The following is a 20213-nucleotide window of genomic DNA, read 5'->3' on the forward strand; positions in this document are numbered from 1 at the left end:
TACAGAGGTACTCTTTACCATGGAAAAGTGGGAAATGTAGCCCAAGCTCCCTATCCAGCATTGCCTGGTGACAGTGTGAATGGAATGGCAGAAACATAGGAGAAGGCTTCAGTGGGTGCATGGAACAGGCCGGGTGAAGGCGGTAAATCAGTGAATTAAGAACAACAAGGATAAAGGAGGAACGTTCCAACTGGACCTTTATGTGGATGGACTGCCTTCAATCTGGGGCAGTTTATTGTGTGGCTGGTTAGAGATGTGCAGAGAACTAAATTTCTCTCTAGTTAACAGGCAGAGGAGTCCTGGATACATTCTGAAAAATATTCCCAACCTTGATCACATTTTTTTCCAGGTGATTTTTGGGTTGTTGTAATTATTCACTGTCTGATTCCCTGTTGCTCTCACCTACCTCTCTAACCTTACCCCATTCCATCCTCTCAACACTTTCTGGTGGTCTGCTCCCCTCACACACAGCATATTTCTCTTCCTGTTTCCGAACCGGTTTGCAGCCAGTAGCCGGACTGACCGATGTGTTGCAGCAGTTGAGGGTTGGGGGAGAGAGTTCAGGAGGCTCTCTTTGTTGTGGTGAAAGAGAGGATTATGAAGTGTGGGAGAGAGAAAGTGGTTCAGAGGTGAAGGGGTTCACTACGGCCAGGGTTGCATGGTTATTCAGAGTGGGGGTGGATGGTAGATCTCAGCTCCCTCCACCTCCTTCTGCCATTTTAGACAAAGGCCAGAGGGCCTGGGCTCAGGCTTGAAATGGAAACCTGGGCCAGGGTGGTGGTGACAAGAAGTTTGATTGCTGGTGTTGGGGAGAGAATGGTGGTGAGACATTGGTCATGGTGAAAGTTTCCCCTGGTGGATGGGGGGTACAAGTGAAGAACATGGTGGGGCTGTCACATGGAGTTCTGGATCTGGGGTGAAAATGGCAGTGAGGGAGGGCACAATTGAATGGGGTTTGATGTGGTGGCTGGTGGATGAGATGCTCAACAGAGATGTCTTAGGGGGAGCACTGCATGATGGGTGGCAGGCCTGGGACGGGATGGAGGGCATGCTGGAGTTGATGGTGATGGTGGTAAGTTGGTGAACAATGGGTCGTATGATGATGGCCGGGATGTGGAAGTGAGATGGAGGTCAGAGTGAATGATAGATATGGAGTGTCTGATATTGGGGTGCATTCAGCGGTGGTTTGAAATCCTTGTGGTCTCATCATTGGAATGGGGGCCATGGATTTGTAGTGAGAATATTGGACTTGGGGAAAAAAATCGCCTCCTCCACTTGGCCCACACACAGACGGATTGTCTCCTTAGTGAACCTGTTCCACCCACCTCCAATATTTGAAGTAAGCAGGCTCCTGTTCTGATTTTTGCCTTTATAACTTCATACCTGTCAGATTTTGGTGTTAAAATTACCTGCCAATCCTTTCCTAATCCACCCTTCCAAGATATCCTTATGTTCCAGCTGAGTTTCACACAGTCAGCCACATAACCCCTTTCCATCTGAATCTCTCCTGAAAATTTTGAACAGTCCTGTTCGAACATAGAGGCAATCAGAATATATATTGCTTCTTTTTTTATTAATGTCAATTTTTGGAATCTATTTAGCAACTACATACATATACTCAGTCTGAATTCTAATTTTGGAGGACTTTGAGTGAAGAAAAGTCTCCGCACCACTTGCTTTTCTTTATCCCTGGTAATTCTTTTCTCACAATTTATCTAAATCTTCCCTTTCTGGTCTCACAACCTCCATCTTTTGTCTTAAATCTAAATTTACACAAGCCTTTCCCACATTAAATTAAATATTTTGTATAGCATAAAATATGTTTACTGCAAGATCTTAAGTGTTATTTCTGCTCAGATAAATGCCTTTGAGATGGCTTTCGCTTAATCTAAGCTAACACTGCATAGCTGAGGAAACTGAAACTGCCTCAGTTAAACTGAATTAGTATCTGCCAATTGAAATGGATCTTTAAAATCCCATGACGTTATTCAAAGAGCTGTAGTGGCCAAGGTTCCTCCCTCAAACTTCTAATTGGTCATTCATTTAATTATCAAAAACATAGGGTGGCTGCTTCACTGCTTAGAAAATAATAGTAACAACATGCCAGAATAAATTAGAGGTGGGTATTTTCTGACACATTGTAGCAGATTTTGAGATCAGCAGCAAATGGACATCAGCAGTCTTTCATGATACAACTGTACACCTATGTAATGAAAGACCTTATGTTGACTTTTGCCCTGGAAATTCTTACTAGCTAACCACTGGCAAAATACATGTCTCTCTACAAAGCATCTGGAATTTGTATGAACTGCACATCACTTTAACCAATCAGAATAAGTGAATCCTACATCACATTAACCAATCAGATTTAATGAACTGCACATAGCAATGCAACTTGCAATAGCATTCTGAGTGCAAATTAAGTAGTTGCTGTCTGAGATGGCCTGCTCTTACAAATACTGTGGTATAAAAGGGTGAAATGCATGGAATGGCATGAAAATGCTCCACTTACTTAATACATAAAGATTGATCCCACCAGAAATTATTACAATATTAGGACTTGTTAGACATTCTAGTGCAAGTCAAATTAACATGTAATATGTCTTAACTACTGCCAAACAACCTTTCAGCTGTGGAATCTCTTTCAGATTTTAATTATTGAAAAAAATATATAATTTTTTTGATAACCTTTTTTATCTCGGTCTCTTTTGTCTTTCTTTCTGTCTTTCTCTCTTAAATTCCTGTAAAGTTCCATTCCTCTTTATCTGACATGACAATGAATTGAATTAACAACACTTGCTCTTTGAAACTTTTTGGTGCTCATCAGTGATTCTTCAATTGGATTGTTTGAGGTGATAGACAGTTCATAACAGACTGATTTAGTAAAGAGATATACAGCTCATAGAATGCACAATCACTGTAGGCTGTTAACTGGCTTACAATAACAATCTTCCTGTTGGTCACACTGTTATTTTTATCAGAAAGTCCTACACATCATGAATGAAATAAGCTATTTAAATACAAGTATTTATCTTGCTTTCTTTCAGTGCTGCATTTGTTTATTAGGATCAGCAATCAGCATTTGCACAGTGACCAAGCTTGAACATCCGGATTAATTTTGCACTAAAGTATCTAAAATAAAGTTTCCTTTATGTTTTACTATTAATAAAACAACTACTGACCTAGAATACATAACGGCTTTCTGACAAATTTCAGGCGGCCTCTCCATCCCCTGTACCGACAGCAACAGCCAGCTGCCCAGACCCTGAGACAAAACTCTAAGCCAAATACCACGATGGTAACAGCTTCCTGTTAAAAAAAGGGCACACAGCTTATTGCAAAGTATTGCAATCTAATATTAATGATAAACCATTAGTAAAGCTCTATATTATAAATACAGACTATCTGCAGATTTCAAAATACACAGTCACACCCTGTTTAATTTGATACAAAAAAATCAAATCTAAACTAGTTTTTTTTGTGGGTAAGTTTCGCAAACACAACTATGGTAATAGCAATCCCAGCAATCTGGGGGAAAAAATTATTCTTTGAATGTCAAGTAAAATCACATTGAATGAACATTAATTTGAAGCAAATTCTGGACCATTTGAGGTGATAGAGAAAACACACAAGGGTTCTATCAGCATTGGCACATGAGGGAGGCGCAGATGAGTGACGTGGGTGCCGAATACATCAAGAGTTCCTCAGAACTGTGTCCTAAGCCCAATTATCTTTGGCTGCTTCAATGTGTTTCCCTTCATCAGAAATTGGAAGGATGGGCATTCACCAATGGTTGCACAATGTTCAGTTCCATTATGAAGATTATGAAGCAGTCTTTGCTCCATGCACAAGGTGTGGATAACATTCCACCTTAGACTGAAAAGTGGTGTACAATGTTTGTTGCACACAAGTACTAAAACTATCAGCAACAAGTGGGAATTTAGCCATCGCTCCTTGATGTTCAATGGCATCACAATTGCTAAATCATCCACAATCAACATCCTGTGGTCACTATTCACCAGAAACTTAACTAGGCTAGAAATATTGCTCTTATAAAAGTAAGTCATAGGCTGGTATTCTGTAGGAAGTGGCTCACTACTTGAAGCTATAAAGCTTTTCCACCGTCCATAAGACACATTGAGAACTGGACTGAATATTCTCCACTCAAATGCGAGCAGCTCCAACAACAAACAAGGACCTTTACACATCAGGACAAAGCAGCTTGTTTAATTGGGCACCTCATCAATCATCTGAAAACATTCATTTCCTCCACAATTGGTGCATCATAGCTGTAGTATCTGCCATCTACAAAGTTCACTCCACAGCTTCTTTGACAGCATCTCTCAAACCCTGATTTTTACCACCTACAAGTTACAATGGCAGCAGACGCATAGCAACACCACTACCTCGAGTTCCCCTCCGAATCATAAAACGCCCTGACTTGGAAATACGTCAGAGTTCCTTCATCATTACTTTGTCAAATCTCTGGAATACCTTACCTAATAATATTGTAGGAGTCCCTTCAACAGTTCCTGAAGGTGGCTCACCACAACTTTCTTGAGGGCAATTAGACACAGCAACAACCGCCTTGCCTGTGATGCTCAGATCCCATGAATGAATAAAAAAGATGTCTAAAAGTGTAATATGTGTGGATCAATGATAGTTATAGTGGACTAGACGATTAGTGTATGAAGGGGAGTAGATGAATGATATTTGTGGAGGAATAGATATTATATATGAAGGGATGCAAAGGAATGATGTATACAGATGATTTGATAAGTAATGTATGAAGATGTACAGCTGAGTGATGCATTTGGAGAGTAGACCAGATGAGTGATTTAGATATAAATAAGGTTAGATAACAGAAGGATGGATGAATAACTTAAAGAATAATGTATACGGAGCTGAACAATATATGTATTGGGATAGAGGTTTAGATGAGTAATGTAACAAGAGGATAAATGAGTGAAATTTGTACTGGAATAGATAGCCATTGTATGAGGAGTTATGGACAAATGATTTATACAGATTTTGAACATGATCAATGTACAATGTATGTAGAATATGGATAAGTAATGTATGGGATAGATTGCCATTTTATGAAGAGTTGTAGACAAGTGATTTGTACAGATTTTGAACATGCTCAATATACAATATATGCAGAATATGGATGAGTGATGTAGGTTGAAGGAGGAAGGATCAGGTATTTGTATGCATAGACGGGTGACATACGGAATGTAGATGAGAATGAGCTAAGTGATGCATGCAGTGAGATATAAATAATGTATGGAGTGATGTATTTTGTTAAATGCCGATGAATGAGTGTGACAAGGTTCTGATGAGACAGGTGACCAAAGTGTTGGAGGAGGTATGCCTGTGGAGACGAAGGTGAGTTTTGTTTGAAGACTGTCAAATGATGTATGTAAAGATGTAGATTAATGATGTACAAATTAAAGGGGTGAATTATGATGTGCTTGATGAGTGAACATAAGAAAATGGAGCAGAAAAAGGCTGTACCGCTGTTGAGCTTGCTCCATCATTCAAGAAGATCACATCTGACCTGATCTCACTCTCAACACTTTCCTGCCTGATCATCAAAACCCTTGACTTTCCTCTAATACAAAAATCTATCTATCTCAGACTTTATTCATTGACCCCACCTATACAGCATGCTTCAGAAGAAAATTTATATATTCATGACCTTCTGGGAAAATACATTCCTCCTCATCTCCATGAAGGTAAATTCTGCTCTGTTATTATTCTGCATCCAATTAAGTGATGCCTGGTCAAACTAGGTCAAACCATATGACCAATGCCAGGCTTCCTTGAAAACAGATCAATGAACGATGCTGTCAAAGATATCATTAAAAATAATGGTAGGTCTCTGCAGATTTCTGAATTTAAATATGTAAGAGATAATAATCATATACAAACAAATTAATCAACCCAAATCTGAAATCTAGAAGATTACCTTTACAATATACAACAAAATTAAATTGTACTTAACCAGTATTAGGAGCCATTCTTGTGAGAGTGTCTCGTATTCAATAAATGTTGACAAAATGGCCAGGATTAAGCACCCGAGGACTAACAAAAATCTGTTAAGTAAACAACAAAGATTTCTGATTTCAAACATCAAATAGATATAACAGCAACAATGAACAAAAACATAGGCAATATTTCATTCATGTCAAAGTTCATTGGGAGGAACATGTATGGTACAATACATTTCAATACATGTGGCAAAATCAGTCTTTTGTTTAATTATATCACCAAAGTAAATTGATATTATATCAGCAGTAGATACATACATATCAGCAAAGAGTGAAATGTGCCCCAATAAGATTTGCAAGCTATTTATAAGGAACCATATTTATTTCATTTATAGTGTAAGCCACATTGCCTTCAATATTCCACCTACACTCTGTAATCCACATTCAAAGATGGACAGTCAGAGACTTTTTCCCAGGGCGACTATGGCTAACACGAAGGGACATAATTTTAAGGTGATTGGAGGAAGATATAAGGGGGATGTCAGGGGTAAGTTTTTTACACAGAGTGGTGCGTACGTGGAACACACTGCAGCAGAGGTTGTGGCGGCAGATACATTAGGGAGATTTAAGAGGCTTTTAGATACATGAATGATAGAGAAATGAGGGGTTATGTAGGAGGGAAGGGTAGATAGATCTTAGAGTGGGATAAAATGACGGCACAACATTGTGGGCTGAAGGGCCTGTACTGCACTGTAATTGTTCTATGTTTCTATGCAGAGCTCCTTACATACCAAAAATTATGCATTTATTTTATCTGGCTAGAAAATCTTGCACAGCAAGTACCATGTTTTCACTGTGCTCTTTAAAGGGTAAGGCTCTCCACTGAAAATAGAACTCAGGATCAATTGATCCAGATTTGGTCACCTTGACCTACTCATCCTCAGTTGTGTGCTGTGTGCCTATTAGCTTCATGTATAGCTGTTGCCTTAGGTTGGTGGGTTAGTATTACCGTAAGAAAACATGTAATATACTTACCTACTGTAACATTGTTTGTACGTGCTTTCTGTCAGCCTGAATTTGACTGCCGCAGTAAACACTCTTGTTCCTTAATGCTCATATCTAAGTTACCTACTACACTAGTATTGTAAAACCACACTACACTTGAAGGCACTTTTCAGAAGGCCTCAATATTATCTGGGCCCTTGGATGTTCAACTATCCAGCCAAGTGAATGAGTATTCCCTCAAACGATGTGAGTATAATAGCATGATTGTAGCTAGCTAGACTTGTATTCAAAGGCCTGGAATGTTGATTCAAAGATGAGTTCAAATTCCACCATATAAACTGGAAATGAAAAAACTAGAATCAGTAATGGTGACCACAAAACTCTGGATTTTTGTAAGAAAATCTGTGTGGTTGCTAATATCATTCAGAGATAACCATACTCTGCCTGATTTTTATCTGATCTCAACCCAAGCAACATAGTTAGCTTTTAATTACAATCTAAAACAACACTCACTTCAGGAACAATTTGAGATGAGAAATACAAACAAGCAATTACTAGGGTGAGGGTAGGACCACTCAAGGAAGGAATTTATGCCTGGAGTCAGAGGGAAATGGGTGAGGTAACTAAACGAGGTACTTCACATTGGTATTCACCAAGAAGAACATAGAGGATTGCAAGATCAGGGAGGAGTATGCTGATATTCTAGGGCACGGTGTATTCAAGAGGAGAAGACGTTGGGTCCATTGAAGATCATTAAGGTAGATGTCCCCAGGGCCTATATGGGATCTATCCAAGGTTATTAAGAGAGGTAATACAGGAAATTGCCGGGGCCTTACAGAGATCCTTATATCCTCTTTAGACATAGGCAACATAAAAAATAGGAGCAGGAGTAGGCCATCTGGCCCGTCAAGCCTGCTCCGCCATTCAATGAGATCATGGTTGACCTGTCCATGGACTCAGATGCACCTACCTGCCTTTTCCTCATAACCCTTAATTCCCCTACTATACAAAATCTATCTAACTGTGTCTTAAATATATTTAATGAGGTAACCTCTACTACTTCCCTGGGCAGAGAATTCCACAGATTCACTACTCTCTGGGAAAAGCAATTTCTCCTCATCTCTGTCCTAAATCTACTCCCCCGAATCTTGAGGCTATGTCCCATAGTTCCTAGTCTCACCTACCAGTGGAAACAACCTTCATGCCTTGATCGTATCTATTCCTTTCATAATTTTATATGTTTCTATAAAATCCCCTCTCATTTTTCTGAATTCCAGCAAAGTATAGTCCCAGACGACTCAATCTCTCCTCATAGGCTAGCCCCCTCATCTCAGGAATCAACTTGGTGAATCTCCTCTGCACCGTCTCCAAAGCCAGTATATCTTCCCTCAAGTAAGGAGACCAGAACTGCATGCAGTACTCCAGGTGCAGTCTCACCAGTACCCTGTACAGTTGCAGCATCACCTCCCTGCTCTTAAATTCAATCCCTCTAGCAATGAAGGCCAACATTCGATTTGCCTTCTTGATAACCTGTTGCACCTGCAAACCAACCTTTTGTGATTCATGCACAAGCACTCCCAAGTCCCTCTGCACAACAGCATGCTGCAGTCTTTCACCATTTAAATAATAATCTGATCTTCTATTTTTCCTTCCAAAGTGGACCTTGCATTTACCAACATTGTAATCCATCTGCCAGACCCTTGCCCACTCACTTAACCTATCTATATCTCTCTGCAGACTCTCCGCATCCTACGCACAAATTACTTTTCCACTCAATTTAGTGTCATCAGCAAACTTAGATACACCACACTCAGCCCCCTTTTCCAAATTGTTAATGTATATGATGAACAGTTGTGGGCCCAGCACTGACTCCTGCGGCACCTCGCTCACCACTGATTGCCAACCAGAGAAACACCCATTTATCCAACTCTCTGCCTTCTGTTGGTTGACCAATCCTCTATTCATGCTAATACATTACCCCCAACTCTATGCAACCTTATCTTATGGATAAATCTTTTATGCGGCACCTTATTGAAAGCCTTCTGGAAATCCAAGAACACAACATCTACCTGTTCCCCTCTATCCACTGCGCTCATTATATTCTTAGAGAACTCCAATAAGTTTGTCAAACAGGACCTGCCCTTCCTGAATCCATGCTGCGTGGGCGACCTGATAGAAGTTTATAAAATTATGAGGGGCATAGATAGGGTGGATAGAGTCTTTTTCCACCCTTAGATTAGAAATGTCAAACACTAGTGGCCATAGCTTTAAGGTGAGAAGGGGTAAGTTTGAAAGAGAGTTATGTGGCAAGTTTTTAACATAGAGAGTGGTAGGTGCCTGGAATGTGTTGCCAGGGGAGGTGTTGGAAGCATATATGACAGTAATGTTTAAGAGGCATTTAGAACAACAGGCATGAACAGGCAGGGAATTGAAGGATATAGACCACATGTAGGGAGATGTGCAGTTTGAATTGGCATCATGGTCGGCACAGACATTGTGGGCTGAAGGGCCGGTTATTGCGCTGTATGTTCTACTAAACACGAGTCTGGACTTTGTTGCCCACATCTAATGTGTATTTTTAAAACAAAATCATGCCAATAACTTTCTATTAATGGCTTATAAGGATAAGGACATATGATTCACACAGTAAGCCTGTAACTACCATAGACCACCATTTTCTCCCTGCCCATCTTCCCTTGGCTTCATATATAAAAAAAACAGGCAGAACATCTCAGTGGAACAGGATTACACCCAAAATTTTGGGTGAAGACAAGCACTGTAATCTGCTCTTTGCGCTTGAAATTTGGGGCCTTGGTTATCTTAAACCCCTGAAACTTTTCCTTAAGATCAATTAAACGACCATTGATGAAAAAACAAACCCTTGAAATACTAGAATTCAAAGTTTCTCATTTAATATGGTAGCTTAAAGGTTGATGTCTCCTTCATGAATGGTTCCACATGTATAATTTCTGTACTATGTTAATACTTGTCTCTCAGCATCACAGCTACTCCTGCCATCAATGTTCATACACACCACAAGAGGGAGCCAATGCTCTGTGTGATTCATTGATTGCCTATATACCAAATTCTTCATAGTAACTATCATGCATCCATACTATATGACATTTTAGACTACAGGTTAAATTAGTTATCTCAATAACAAGTCTCAACAGTTCTGGCCTATGTCCATAGCAGTGTTTAATTTTTTCACTCGTTTGTCATATATAGTAATGATTTGGATGAGAATACAGATGGCATGATTAGCAAGTTTGCGATAACAGAATTGATGGTATAGCGGAACATGAAGAAAGTTGTTTTAGGTAACAGCAGGATTTAGATCAACTAAGAAAGTGGGCAAGGGAATGGCAGATGGAATTGAACTCAGACAAGTGTGAAGTGATTCTGGTTGGGAAGTTGGATCAGGGCAGGACATACACAGTGAATGGCAGGGCCTTGGGGAAGGTTGCTGAACAGAGAGACATTGGAGTATAAATACACTGTTCCCTTGAAGCTGGAGCACAGGTAGACAGGATGGTGAAGAAGGCGTTTGGCATGCTTGCCTTCACCAATCAGGGTACTGAATACAAGCATGGAGATGGCAGTTTATAGTACTAAATATTGGTTTGGCCACACTTGGAGTATTGTATGCAGTTCTGGTCACCGCTCTACAGGAAAGATGTGATGAAGCTAGAGAGGGTGCAGAAAAGATTCCCAAGGACGTTGCCTGGATTGGCTGGGTCTGTTTTCCCTAGAGCGAAGGAGGCTGAGAGGTGACCTGATAGAAGTATATAATATTATGAGAGACATAGATAGGGTAGGTAGCCAGTGTCTGCTCTCCATGGTAGGGGTGTCTGAAACATAGGTTTAAACTGAAAGGGAGGAGCTTTAATGGGGACCTAAGGGTAGGTTTTTTTACACAAATAGTAGTTGGTATCTGGAATGAGCTGCCAGAGGAGTTGGTGGAGGTATAAACGGTAACGACACTTAAGAGGCATCTGGACAGGTACTTGAGTGAGCAAAGCATAGGGGGATATAGAATTAATGCAGGCAAGTGGGATTAGCATAGAGAGGCATGATGGTTGGCATAGACACGGTGGGTTGAAGGGCCTGTCTCAGCTTTCAATACCATTATCTGGGTACTTTTTTGTAACCTAGGTACTGATTATCATATTAAACAAATATAATTGATCTGTTACATATTACAGTGGTGAATATTCAAGATTCAAAAGATGTTGCACCATCTACTGGTTTCAGAATGCAACTCCATGTGATTCTGAAGAAAACAGACCGTCCTTTTGTCATGCAAGACCACCCAAAACTGCACCTTAAACAACCTGATGACATCACATAAACTGCAAATCAAGCAGTGGTTGCAGCATTCAAGACAAGTCTGAGAGATCCCATGGTACTGAGGTGGCTAATGTGGCCACGCAGGAACCGCAGACTGTAAAGTAAGTACATGTCCGTCAAGCTACGGTTGTGATGAGAATAAATGTGCCTGCAGAAAATCAAACTTAAAATGCATGAGGAAATTGAAAGTGGGATTTAAGCAAAAGCAAAAGAGAAGTGCTGAGAATTGACAGGATTATATCAGAAACAAGAATGAAGGAGTGCAATGGCTGCACTTGAACTCAGATCCAGAAATGATTGGAAACACGACAGAATACAACAAACCAAAACATCCTGCCTTCCTCCATTTTGCCATGGAACATCCCACTACAGCCTCAACCCTCCACGACCACATCCCATTACCAACATCAGATCAGCAAGAGTTCAGCCCGTGGCTATCAAGGTCAATATACTATTTTGATTCCACCAGTCTGAGACTGCCATGTTTTGTAAGTCTGCAAGAGGAATTCAGGTTAAGGCTGCAGAGATGTTGGTCTTTCTGCTCCGTGATATTGATTGAAGAAGAAAAGCAGAATAATTATCACATCTGCTTATATGGATCAAGAGAAAGTAAATACCTTCCACGACATTTCAAAAGCTTTTGTGAATTATTGTCACTCCTGCAAAGTAGCAAGCTCAGCAGCCAATCTATACACAGCAAGCTTCTACAAACAGAAGTACACAAATATCCAATAAACAGTTATTAGAGACATTGATGGTTAAATATTATTCATGACACTGGACAATTTCCCTGCTCTTCCTCAAAATAAGCTATTACACCTCTGAGAGCACAGAATAACCAGACATCATTTTTACCAATGATGAAAATGAGAGCAAAATATTGCAACAGAAATAACAGTGAGCGGGTTCATGCTCCAGTATGGAATATTTTGATATTCCAAAACTCAAAATATACAGCAAACAAGAAGCAAATTCCTGTATGCAGAAATGGGCAGTCAAAACTGGAAATATGGAAGTTATTGTAAGTTATAGGCTGCTCCTTTACACGTTATTAGTAACTACCCTTGCTGATAGATAACACCAAAATCATACATGATTTTTCAAGTCTAATTTGAATGGTTGATTAATTAAAATAGTATACACTAAATTTCCAACACGTGGTTCTAAAGATAGGGATGTATAATTCAACATGGTCATCCTTATCTCTTGAAAGTCAAATACATCCCTGAAGTAACAACAAACTTTTGCTGTTTTACGGGGAGATATGTCTTCTGTTGAACTAATGTCACAGGATCAGGAGAATCTCTGAGGAAATTCTGGGTGAATTTAACTGTTGTGCTCCACAAGCTTCAGCTATTTGTAGCTGTGGACACTTTCATTTATATTTATGGATTAGCATTCTACTAATTTTTAAATTTTGTTTATAAAAATGACAAATCCATTCTATCCTCTCTGGCACACTTGAAAGAATAATTTATAAAGGCTCTAGGTGACATGTCCCAGATGAATTTTTCAGTGTATGTGCTGTAAGAGTCATAGAGTCACCAAACTGTACAGCGCAGAAATGGGCCGTTCAGCCCATCATTCCGTGCTGACCAACTACACCGATCCCAGTTGCCCACATTAACACCGTATCCTTCTAACTTCTGCGAAGCACCTGCATTCTGTCCACAATAGCCATCTTGAACTTCCATTTGCATGTCATTTTAACTCTCCTTCCCACTCCCACACTGACCTGTCAGTCCTTGGTCTTCTCTTTTGCTAAGGAGAGAACATATGCAAATTGGAAGAGCAACATCTCATGTTTTGCTTCAGTAGTTTATAATCCAATGGTAAGATCATTGAATTTTCCAGTTTCAGGTCATTTACATCCCCACTGTTCTTCTCCCCCACACACACTCACCTGTCCATCTAGTTTTCTCCTCCATTTCTTCACCTTTCCCATCCCCTTCCCCCTCCCCATTCCCCCCCAGGTTCCATCTGCCCATCATCCATTCCCTACCTGTTTCCATCTGTCACCCACAGCCTCTGTCCCATCACTCCCTCATACTGGTATATAACGTCAATCCTTCCTCTTCCCACCGTCCTGATGCGGGGCCTCGACCCGAAATATACACCTTTTCCCTCCATGGATGCTGCTTAGGCCCTGAGATTTTCCAGACTTCTGTTTTTCGTTCCAGAGTCCAGCATCTGCAGTCTCTTTTGTCTCTGTATGCTTCCATGTCTTGACTACTTACGTGTCTGTCTAAATGCCTCATAAATGTCATAATTGTATCTGATTCCACCACCTCCTCTAGCAGCATGTTCTAGATATTTTCACCGCTCTGTGCAAAAACCTTACTCTTCAGATCCCCTCTAAAACTCCTACCTCTCAACTTAAAGCTGTGCCCTCTTATTCTTGATACCTCTACCATGGGAAAAAATATTGACCACCTACCCTATCTATGCCTCTCATATTTATATAACTTGCTTCAGATTGATCCTCAGTTCTTCCGCTGCAGGGAGAGCGAGATCAGCTTGTCCAATCTCTCCCCATAACTGACATCCTCCAAATAGATAACATCCTGGTGAGTCTCCTCTGCACTCTCTCTGGCACAATCACATCCTTCCTACAGTGTGGCAACCGGAACTGCACACAGTAGTTCAAGTGCCGCCTAAATCAATGTGTTGTAAAGTTGCAACATAGCGTCCTATCTCTTGTATGCTGTGCCATGGCCTATGAAGGCAAGCTTGCCATATGCCTTTTTGACCACACTATCCACCTAATATATTTTCTTAGATTGTGTTGTAAAATCAATATTACTTACAAATTTACTGATGATATTTTAATTTTATCAACGTAAAGTGTTCTAGTTGTAACATTTCACCTGCCCCAGGCTTGATACCAAATGGCACAGAACCCACTGTCTGTGCATTAGGAATGTTGTTTTGTCCTAATTACATGTCTTGTGCAACCAGTACACATGCAACACTCACATGCTGCAATTTTGGTATTGGTATTGGTTTAGTATTGTCACTTGTAATGAGGAACAGTAAAAAAACTTGCATACTGATTGTACAGGTCAATTCATTACACAGTGAAGTTATATTGAGTCAGTACAGAGTGCATTGAGGTAGTACAGGTAAAAACAATAACAGCACAGAGTAAAGTGTCACAGCTACAGAGAAAGTGCAGGTAGACAATAAGGTGCAAGGTCACAAGGTAGATCGTGAGGTCAGATCCATCTCATTGCAGAGTAACTTGCAGAGTAGGCAGGTTGCCATATTAGTATGCAAGGCAGATCCGATACCAGCACTGCCTAATGAGCATCACAGGTGCAGCCAGAACCCTAATGCATTCTTTCAGTTCCCATGGAGAAACCAGTAACTGGACCAGTCACATAAATACAGCAGCTGCAAGAGAAGGTCAGAGGCTGGGTATCTGCAGTGAATAGCACCCCAGGTTCTTTCATCATCAACGAGGCACGTCGGGTGCTCGATGGAATACTCTTCACTTCCCTGGATGAGCACAGCACTAACAACTCTCAGAAGCTCGATACCATCCAGGACAAAGCGGTTCTGTTGACAGACACTGTTTAACAACCCTAAACATTAATTCCCTGTAAAATTGATGCACAATGGCCAGGGAGATGGCGGACTCCATCTCCCTGGCCCTATACTCATTTCTAGAGCATCTAGACAGTAAAGACACCTACATTAGACTATTGTTTATTGACTACAGCTCCACCTTCAATACTATAATTCCAAGCAAGCTCATCATCAAACTCCGAGACCTGGGACTCAATACCTCCCTTTGCGACTGGATTCTTGACTTCCTGACCAACAGACCGCAATCAGTAATGATTGGCAGCAACACTTCCGGCACGAGTATTCTCAACACTGGTGCCCCACAAGGCTGCATCCTCAGCCCCTACTCTACTCCCTATCCACTCATCACTGCGTGGCAAGATTCTGCTCTAACTCCATCTACAAGTTTGTAGATGATACCACTGTAGAGGGCCGTATCTCAAATAACAATGAGTCGGAGTACAGGAGGAGATAGAGAGCTTAGTGGAATGGTGTCATGACAACAACCTTTCCCTCAATGTCAGCAAAACAAACGAGCTGGTCATTGGCTTCAGGAAGGGGGTGGTGCACATGCTCCTGTCTCCATCAACAACGGCGCTGAGGTTGAGGGGGTTGAGAGCTTCAATTTCCCAGGAGTGAACATCACCAATAGCCAACCACGTAGACGTCATGACCAAGAAAGCTCGCCAGCGCCTCTACTTCCTCAGGAAGCTAAAGAAATTTGGCATGCCCCCTTTGACGCTCACCAATTTTTATTGATGCACCCATAGAAAGCTTCCTATCTGGATGCATCACGACTTGGTACGGCAACTGGTCTGCCCGTGACCACATGAAACTGCAGAGTTGTGGACACAGCTCAGCACATCACAGAAACCAGCCTCCCCTCCATGGACTCTGTCTATACTTCTCACTGCCTCGGTGAAGCAGTCAGCGTATCCAAAGACCCCACCCATCCCGGATATTCTCTCTTCTCCCGTCTTCCTTTGGGCACAAGATACAAAAGCCTGAAAACATGTACTGCCAGGCTCAAGGACAGCTTCTATCCCACTGTTATGAGACTATTGAATGGTTCGCTAGTACGACAAGATGGACTCTTGACCTCACATCTACCTCATTATGACCTTGCACCTTTATTGTCTACCTGCACTGCACTTTCTCTGTAACTCTAACACTTTATTCTGCATTCTGTATTGTTTGACCTTGTGCTACCTCACTGCACTGTGTAATGAATTGATCTGTATGAACGGTATGCAAGGCAAGTTTTTCATTGTACCTCAGTACAAGTGACAATAATAAACCAATTCCAATTCCAATCTACAAAATGCACTGCATTACTCACTCAAGTCACTCCAGCAGCACTACTACCTCTACTACCAAGAAGGACAAGGGCAGCAGGTACATGGTACCACCACCACCTACAGGTTCCCCTCCAAATCACACACCCTTCACACTTGGAAATATATTGTCTTTTCTTCGTCATCACTGAGTCTAAATCCTGGAACTCCCCACTCAATAGCACTGTGGAAGTACCTTCACCAGAAGGACTGCAGTCATTCAAGAAGGTGGCTCACCATCATGTTCTCAAGAGCAATTAGGCATGAGCAGTAAGTGATGGCCTTGCCAACAATGCCCTAATCCTAAAAATAAATAAATAAATAATGAGTGTTGGGAGTGTGTGACATGGATAGTGTGAAGTAAGTGATAGAACTGGCATATGTGGGATTTGACCAATGCATTCACTGATCTTGACCACGAGGGTGAAGAATTCAGCATTTAGATCATTTACATTTGACTCTTCATGTTAGGAAGACCTCTTTCATCTTCACCACCTTATTGACCAAGTCTTTCAGAGTCACATCAGAAAATCTGGCAGCTGCATTCACCTACATTGGAGCATCTCTTCCAATCAGCTGCTACAACCTATAAAATGACTTCTGCCATGAGTTCCAGCCGCAATGCACTTCCCCTTTAAGAAGTGTAAGCTTCCTTTAAACATCACTGGCTAGTTTTAAGAGGTGATGGTCATCCAAAACTTGAACCCCACATTTATGCACTATAGCAATAAATAACAGAGTTAATACTGACTGGATGCTGAAATTATAATAATGAATTCACAACATGTTTTTGTTTGTGTCTGGCAACAATTAAGCTGATGCACTATGATCAAAGCACACATTTCTACCACTATCCTATTTAGCTCCAATATATTTTAATGCGATGTTGGATGCAGAATGTAGGTACAGTATTTGGGGAAATTAATGTTATTTCTTGAAATATATCTTGTGCTATAGGGGATGGGATTGGAGAGGTGGGGGCAGGTATGAGGGCAGAAGGGGTTGAAGGGGAGGGAACTGTCCATGGAGATTAGCACACCAGAATGCAATGCAGATTCTGCAATGATAAATGCTGAGTTTTACAATTGCATTGATATCTGTCTAGTTGCTGATCTTCACAACTGATGATCTGACTATAAAGGCAGGGGATTGCACATCATTTATTGAGCTGATTTGACCAAGGGTGATGGGGCAGACACACTTGAATATGGTAACTAATCGGCACTCAAGAACTAAACCTGTAGGCATCCCTCTCAGCACCATCAGGCAAGTTCAAGTGATGGTAATGAACAATTAGGATCAAAATTGTGTGCTAAAACCAGACTCCCAAACAGGCAATTTTTATCAGATAGACTTTCTTTTAATCATTTGGTCAAAATAGCTCCATTAATTTCTGTCAATACGATTTTTGATCCAATTAGTTTTGCACCCTGTCTGAAAACATGGGATTTAATGCAAATATGTTCTAATTATTTGCCATGTAAAAGGAAATCCAAGGGGATTAGACTTGACAACGATTTATTGAACAAGAATGTATGATTTATGAAATAAAAGCAGTAAAATCTGGAAATACTCAGCAAATAAGAAACATTTCTGGTGAGAGAAAAAAAGATAATGTTTCAGATCGATGACCTTACTTGAGTGCGAAAGATGTTAAGAGATATATAGCTTTTAAGTGAGTGCACAACCAGACAAAAGCTGTCTGGCCTACAAATGTTAATGCAGACTAAAAGGGACATTAGATGGCTGCAGCCATGGCATGTCAAGGGCTCTCACTGCTAATTTCAGTAGCATCAGAGATTGTTAAAAATGTGCTAGTCAGGAGCGAGGCTGGATCAGTGGGACCAAGTGTGGGGTTAATGGGTGGTGAGGGGAAAAGAGTGCCAGAGGCCAAAAGCAGAGGATCTGGCCTGGGGTTGTGGGCAAGCAGAAGCAGTCCCCAAGCAAGAGTAGGGTCAGGATGAAGTGAGTCATCAGCAAGTGAGATGGAGGTTAGGAGACTGGAGCAAGGTGGGAAGGGAGTGCAATCGGAAGGCAGCAAGCATGATTGGAGCCAGGAGGGGGTGGTGTGGGTTGAGTAGATGGCTGGGGAGATGGTGACGTGCACCCCAGCTGCTCGAGAGCCTAGACTGGAGAGTCAGGAGGGTTAACAACACATGGAGGAGTTATGTTCTGTTTTTTTGTAAAGAGGCTATGATCAAAGATCACCATGACACTTACCTTAGTGGAGTCCCAATTGAGGGCTGTGCTGTGAAAATCTAGATATCCTGAAACAAACTGGTCTAATTTGCTCTGCAGTGCTCCAAAAGGAGCAAAGCACAGGGATTAAAATCAACCTCTGTACAACTGATGTGAAAACCTGATGTCACTTGTACAAGGGTTTGTCACAGCCAGAAGTGCCATGTTAAATTTCCTGAACAGAGCAATCCATCCCTGAAATGGTTACAATCACAACCCACTCCAGAAAAAAATGACCTTCAGACACAGAGTGACAAAAGAAACGACCTCACACTTGAATTTCTAAGCCACGACTTTTACTGACATGAAGCATCAACTCTAGTTACTGCACAGATGGTGCTTGAATTGTGTTTCTGACATTTTCAGCATTTGTTTCAGATTCCAGGATCCATAATGTTTTTCTTTGGTTTTGTATGATTTAACACTTGGAAATAATAGCTCACCAGCCATGGCCAAAGCTCAATCATCATCGGGTAGCAAATAGCAGAAGTGCTTTTGTCAAGAGGTTTCAATTCAATTCTGACACTTTCATATTCCTGAAAATCAAAGGAACTGCTGATAGTGGAAATATGAATTAAAAGCAAAAAATGCTGGAAAGACTCAGCAGGTCAGGCAGAGGGCTTTGACCTGAAACATCACCTCTGTTTGTCTTTCCACAGATGTTGCCTGAATCGCTGAGTGTTTCCAGAATTATTTGCTTTTATATTCTTATTTCAGCACAAAAAAATTAAAGAATATTATACAGAATCATTGCTCACACTTCTAAACAGTCGTGCATCTGCATCTTCAACTGTTGTTTCAGATTTAACTCACATAATTCCAGATTCACATTGTCAGTAAACCTAAACAGAAGAATTATTTTGTTTCCTTTTAATTTATGTTTGGGCTGTGGATGACTCTGACAAGTGACATGTATCGCCCATTGGAGACACAAGAGATTCACCCATTCCTAAGTTCCCTGAGAAAGTGAGCCGCTTTTGTGAACTGCCGGAAACCTATGATGAAATTGACCCACTAAACAAGAGAGAGCAATAAATTGTCCAAATCAGAAGACTGTGCAGCTTCAGAGTATTAGGGCATTGTGAGACCACATCTGGAGTACTATCTATAGCATTGGTCTCCTGATTTAAGGAAGGATGTGTTGGAAGCAGTTCAGAGAAGATTTCCTAGACAGATACCCAGCATGGATGGGTTTTCTTATGTGTTAGGTCAGTGAACTGTTTCCAGCATTTTTTGATTTTGACATCAGCAATAAATGCTGGACTTGCCAGTTATACCCACATCCTGTATAAGATTAAATCATGCTTTTTTTTCCCTGTTAACTGCCACAGCACTTTTCTCTACACATCTGAAGAGTGTGAAATATCTTTACATATTGCTAGGAACAGGAGCTGCAGTAATATTGAACAGGTGTAATGAGTAACTGATAACTGCGCAGTGGAAGCACTTTGGCACCTTCCTGAGCAGTGGGAACAATAGTGTATCGTGTTAGCCAATGCTGGTTAAGGACTAAGAAGTGATGGTGGTGGGTGGAGAGGAGAGGGTTATTTAAGAGGGTAATTATAGAATGGATTAATTCAATGTTAAATCAAGTGCAGTATGGAAAATAAATGTGGGAAAGGGCTAAACAATTAAAGAGTAATATTTTTGAAGGTTGCTACTTGAATATACCTCCAAAAACAATCTGCTGCCTGAAGGAATAAGACTCCACAGTGCCAACTGTTCA

The 20213-nt window shown here is 40.9% G+C and overlaps 1 protein-coding gene across 2 annotated transcripts in view; it reads right to left on the reverse strand.

The window, feature by feature from the left end:
- kcnq3 (potassium voltage-gated channel, KQT-like subfamily, member 3) overlaps nucleotides 1–20213 on the reverse strand; it is a 304277-nt gene that overhangs the window by 93046 nt on the left and 191018 nt on the right. Inside the window, exons 2-3 of one of the 2 annotated variants that reach the window (XM_052023990.1) lie at nucleotides 6008–6098; nucleotides 3183–3309 (exon numbers count right to left, since the gene is read on the reverse strand). The exons of the other annotated variant lie outside the window; for it this stretch is intronic. Coding sequence (XP_051879950.1) covers nucleotides 3183–3309; nucleotides 6008–6098 — 218 coding nt within the window. The remainder of the gene's footprint in view (nucleotides 1–3182; nucleotides 3310–6007; nucleotides 6099–20213) is intronic. 2 annotated transcript variants of the gene reach the window in all.

This window comes from Pristis pectinata, chromosome 9 (genome assembly GCF_009764475.1).
Source record: "Pristis pectinata isolate sPriPec2 chromosome 9, sPriPec2.1.pri, whole genome shotgun sequence".
Classification (NCBI taxonomy): Eukaryota; Metazoa; Chordata; class Chondrichthyes; order Rhinopristiformes; family Pristidae; genus Pristis; species Pristis pectinata.